Genomic DNA, 5,627 nt, shown 5'->3' on the forward strand with positions numbered 1-5,627 from the left:
CAGTTTTATTTTTTTCGCAAATTAGCAATTTGTTTGTGTTTCACATATCCCTTTGTTTTTTTCAATATAATTGCTTTTGAAAAGCAAGATATATTTTGGATACGTGTTGCCTGTTGGTTCTTTAAGGGTGGGGCTGCACTATAATCAGTAACGACTGCTAGGTTAACTGATGGTGCCACGTCAGGCAAAGCATGAGGTTCTGGTTTCGAATTCCAGCGACGGCGAATATTTTTAGCTACAACGCGCTTTCGTTCGTTCACTATATTCATGGGCGGGCCCAGTTCGACACACGCCTGTGCGAAACCGCTTCTCTTTGCCGCAGAGAGCGGCGAATAGGAGCACGCTTCACGATAGTGGCCGCCGCCGCCACTCCATGCACAAGACATGCATGACACCACAAAGCCCATCAGGCCGCCGCCTGACCCCCTCCACCGTCGCGTCGTTGCGCTAGGGTTTTCCCTCCGGGTCGCTCGTGGGAACGACCGTCGACTGGGAGAGGGAGGGGACCAGATCTTTTGGCTGGTTTGATCTTATTTCTCTCATCCACCTTATTACTTCCAATGAGCTGAGCACAAGTACAATACAATAAGAAGTGCCATGAATCTACACACCCCCGAATCCCCCAATGAAGTAAATGAATACAACATAAAGGGATTCAAACCGTTGCTTATGCAAGACACCCAGAGTTCAGTAACATGTACGCAAAAGAAAGGGATTCAAACCCGTTGCTTATGCACCACACACAACGTTAACCAATTGTTGGATTTTAAAGAGCCATTTCCTATTGAAGAGAGATCCCTTGGGCCCCTTATAGCTTGCTGTGATTTGCATGTTCATGCTTCAGCTGATCCCTCAGGACCCTTCTCAGCAGCTTGTTGGAAGCAGTTCTCGGGAACTCGGGGACGACTTTGACGTAGCTCACCTGTCAGGACAAGCAAATGATCCCAATTCCTTCATTATACATGCGCCCATCTGATCATGTGAACTGAACTTTAGAAAGAGAGACTCTTACCCTGAAAAGGGGATTCAGGTTCTTCTGGATGGCTCTCTGGAACTTTGCCTTCAGAAGATTTGCATCGTATGTTGCGGATCTATCTTTCCGCACTGCCAAGATGGCCAGTTGTTCTGGTCCCCCGCCGGAAGGTTTGACGCTAACAGCTGCTGTTTCTAGCAGACCCTCGTCGGCTCCGTTACAAACCCGTTCGATCTCCACTGAACTTGTCTATTCAGAGAAGAGAAACAATGAATTGTTTTCATGAAATGCAAGGATTGAAAACATTCAAAGGAGGAGGAGCTTCAACCTTAATCCCTCCGAGATTCATAGTGTCGTCTGCTCTGCCCAGTACGACATAGTAACCACCTACTGTCCTCTGGATTATATCTCCGTGTCGTCGTAGTTGCTGCAACACAAGTGCCGTTACAACGTGTTAACTTTTTCACCATTTTGGTTATTACTGACAACTTCTAATAGTATGTGGTTGGTTCAGAAAAGGGAACATCCGACTCAGATGTTGCTTGTTTTTTCATAGTACACTTATCATTGCAACTTATGTCAGAGCACAATAACATGCCAAATCACATATTTGCTCGCCTCCTCTCTGTAGGGCTCCACCGGAAAAATCGGAGAGCATACTGATTTTTAAAAGCATAACAAGTTAACTATCGTGAACATCGAATATCATGATAACAATTTTTGCCAAGCAGTTTAGATAGATGGCCAAAGCGAAGCAACCACATGGATTAATGTTAAAATTATGAAGATACGCTGTGTTCATATAGGAATCTAAATGGAGAACTGAGGTCAGAGACTCCATACCCGTCCTCTGTAAACGGGCATTCCATCGAAGTAAACCTTATCATGGTCGGCATTGAGAAGCCGATCGGTGGCACCAAAATATAAAGGGAAGAGACCGACTTCTCCAGAACAAGGTACATCATCAGGCTGTCATAGCAAACCTCAAATGGTTATGCTGCAAACACAGTCACCAAACTAAAAAATTCAACGGAGAATACTCACATATGGATTTCCCTGTTCATCTAGTATCACAAACCCAGTGGACATTGATGCACCACTGAAAGCTCCAAAAACTTGTGGCTGCAAAAGACTCCCTTGGATGAATGAGGATGCCAGCTCTGTGCCCCCACAACACTCAACAATGGGCTTGTAACAGGTACGCGAAGATAGCCACAGATTATCATCAATATCGGAAGCCTCCCCTGTTGTAGCAAGTACCCTGCAATTATAAAATTGTAGCTCCCTTCGACGAGCTTGTAATGGACATGAAATGCTTTCTACTCCCTCCGTTCCTAAATATAAGTCCTTTTACAGATTCCAACATGGACTACATACGGAGCAAAATGAGTGAATTTACACTTTAGATTATGTCTATATACATCCGTATGTAGTCCGTAGTGAATTCTGTAAAAAGTCTTATATTTAGAAACGGAGGGAGTAACAGTGTAAGTAGCAGCTCACCTGATTTTGGTCCAGTCTAGCCCTTTAGTATGATTCCCAGCCTTCCATAACTTCACCAAGCTAGGCACAGATCCTAATGCACTCACATGGGCATCCTGCAATTTATTGTGATGGCCCCATGAAGCACATGAGTAAGCGCAGTTTATATTTAGCTTCTAACATAAATATTCAGGTGCTTTTTGATCCTGCCCGTTTCATTCACAAAAAAACAGCTCTATGAACTATGATACTGCATACAGAAAAAACTAAAAAAGTGACAAGGATGAATTGACTTCAGCAGTTTAAATCAAGAGATGGTGCAAATTACGCCAAACCTGGACAAATTTGCAGAAACCACGTCCAAGTGGAGAACCATGATATAAAGCCAACGTCGCACCATTTAGAAAGCATGCGAACAACTGTATAGGTCCCATTACCCAACCCAGATTTGTAGGCAAGCAGCTAATGTCCTTTGGGCGAACATCCAAATTTGCCCAGGTATCAGCTCCACATCTGATGGGACAAAGTTGTGTCCATGGTATAGCTTTTGGCTCTCCTGCACAAGAATCAAATAAAAAGTATAAAACAGATCCAAATCATGTGAAGTTGCGAAAACCAGAGATGAAAGGAAATTGCATCAGAAACTCAGGGTAGTCTATACCAGTTGTTCCTGATGAAAACAGTATATTAATTAGGGCGTCTGCAGGCTGATAAACTGGAGAGTACATGGATGACCTGCAAATCCAAGACATATGGCTGCCATGTTGGTCACATCACAAAATCGCCTCTGTTTTGCAATCTGGGTGTCAAATTTTTCATGAAAAGAAAGCATCTGGATTCTCACAGCTGTCTATTTCTGTCTGACATGGAAGGATCAAATTTGTTGCATACCTTCCTGCAGCACGAGAAAGAAAATCTTTCCAGGACATATCACCATTCCTTAGTGTAACTCCAAGAAAGTCTCCAGTTGCAGGAATTACAATAGCTTTACATGAAGTCCCTTTCATGACACAGCTGAAGAATTTGATGTATTTAAGTAAGTGCTGTGGTGGGAATTGGTCTGTGATAGTTCAGTAATTACATGCAAAAAATTATAAATGCAACATATATTCTTAAATCAAGGCAAAAAGGTAGTTTTCGCAGATGCGATCCTATCAAAATTAACTAATCGTTTCTTGTTATATTGTTATAGTTGAGCAAATAAATTTACTGAAACATACTCCCTCCGTCCCAAAATAACTCTCTTAACTTTGTACTAAGGTTAAGACACTTATTTTGGGATGGAGGGAGTATATATTAACTAAATAATTTGATCGATCAAATACCTGTAAAGAGGAAATTTCTTCCCTCCCCTAATTATGAAATCCTGAAATATCGTGAAATTAGTATACACACTATTATAGTGCTGATGTTTGTGAGACGTGCTAGTTGCTGCGGTCAAACCTGAGTAAAGATTGCCTTTGCTTTTGCAACCCTCATGCGAGTGCCGATCTCCTGAGGTGCAAAACTGTCTGCTATTGACACAACAACAAAGCCTCCAAGGATGATTGCCAAATAAATAATGACCGCGTTGCATGTCATAGGCATGTCGATGGCAATCCGGTCCCCCTTTTGGAACATGGTATCAAGGGCATTTGCAACAGTCCTGAAAATACCGAAGCAACAAACCCATGATGATGAAACCCTCGAATAAAACAAAAGAAACATTAAAGGTTTCTTCATGACCCCTACTCTTATAATTTGATAAGAGATGCATACATCACTTGGGTGCGAAGCTCCTTCAAGGACATACGGTTCACTGGATCATCGTCGAAGCCCTCATCCCTCCATACAATGGCCGTGCTTTCATCTGTCCTGTTTTGGGAAGGCCGTGGTAGGAGACAACATTCAGCAATGTTGAGCACTGCACCTGGAAACCATGTTCCTCCCTTCTTTGACTTATCTGACGCATCTAGAATCGACATCGGTTCTTGCAGGAACTTGATGGAGAGCTCCTTCAGCACAATTTTCCAGTAGACCTATTGATCACCAAGGGGGTTAGTATGAAGAAATAAAACACCTTCTAGCTTTACACTTATACTGTGGAGTAAATTCCAAATTTAGACAAAAAAAAATTGACCTCCTGATTCTCAACAGCGAACTTGTGGAAGAGGCCAAAGCTTGAAATTGGATCCTTATATGATGCTCCTAATAACTTGGGTCCATTCTCTTCCATCACTCTCCCAAGATTTGTTTGCTTGCAGTCAATGCTGCAACAATCGTGATAACATATTTGTAAAGTGTCACGAAGTAAAGTGTGTGTATATATACATATACACCGATCATGCTATCACATAATAGTGTCAAATGATGTAAATCCACAGCTCAGTTATAAGCTAGTATCAAAATAGTACTTTAATTTGTTGTTAGGCTAAATGCTGGGTTAAATGGAACCAATATAATCTCAAGCTGAACTAATTGGTGGAATTAGATGGTTGAAGTTTACGTGGCTTAATTAGACAAGCAGGTCACTTTCATCACTGATTAGCCATTGGTTGCTCCCAGCACCATCAAATGGATCAAACATTTGGCAACAATACGGCGAGAGTGGGGAGCCCTGTTCGGCTGTTTTAGAAAGAAGAAAAGAAAGAGGATGGCGGACGGCTAGACTTACGGCGACGGGAACCAGTAGGGCGGCGGGCCCCGGCCGGCGTGGTCCCAGCCGGCGTAGACGGAGTAGTACACGAGCTGGTGGAGCGCGTGCGGGTGGTCCGGCCGCAGCACCCCGGCCGCCACGACCGCCGCCCACGCGGCGGTCGCGTCGCCGTGGCCACCAACCGCCGAGCGGAGCGCGGCGAGGAAGGGCCCCGCGTCGGCCGCGGCGAGCCCGGCCGCCTCGACGTCGGACGCCCGGACCTCCCGCACGCTCCCCCTCGCGATCGCCGCCATGAGTCCCCCGCGCGCTCGCCCGCTCGTTCTCGGCCAGCTGCCTCCGCGCCAGTGGTATGATCTACGGTGACACTCCGCTAATTTATGGGCGCGCGCATTTGGAGCTGGCTGGGCCGACAACGACGATGCGAATGAGGAAGAGAGATAAAAGAAACACGAGGCGGTGTTTGATGGAGTGGTTGTGGGTTGCTGCGCGCGGCAGCCGAATCGGATCGAAAGAGATGGCTGACGGCGGCGGCGGCTA

The 5,627-nt window shown here is 44.9% G+C and overlaps 1 protein-coding gene across 1 annotated transcript; it reads right to left on the minus strand.

Moving 5' to 3' along the window:
* Positions 1-698: 698 nt before the first annotated feature.
* LOC119312341 (probable acyl-activating enzyme 18, peroxisomal) lies at positions 699-5,383 on the minus strand. Its single transcript, XM_037588066.1, has 14 exons — positions 5,109-5,383; positions 4,575-4,704; positions 4,214-4,473; positions 3,899-4,100; positions 3,781-3,821; positions 3,347-3,469; positions 3,117-3,190; positions 2,791-3,011; positions 2,477-2,571; positions 2,018-2,234; positions 1,817-1,942; positions 1,302-1,400; positions 1,013-1,222; positions 699-922 (listed from the first exon to the last, which is right to left on the minus strand). The coding sequence occupies exons 1-14, from the start codon at positions 5,381-5,383 to the stop codon at positions 809-811; spliced, it is 2,187 nt and encodes a 728-aa protein (XP_037443963.1). The 3' UTR covers positions 699-808.
* Positions 5,384-5,627: the final 244 nt, after the last annotated feature.

This window comes from Triticum dicoccoides, chromosome 5B (assembly GCF_002162155.2).
Source record: "Triticum dicoccoides isolate Atlit2015 ecotype Zavitan chromosome 5B, WEW_v2.0, whole genome shotgun sequence".
Lineage (NCBI taxonomy): Eukaryota > Viridiplantae > Streptophyta > Magnoliopsida > Poales > Poaceae > Triticum > Triticum dicoccoides.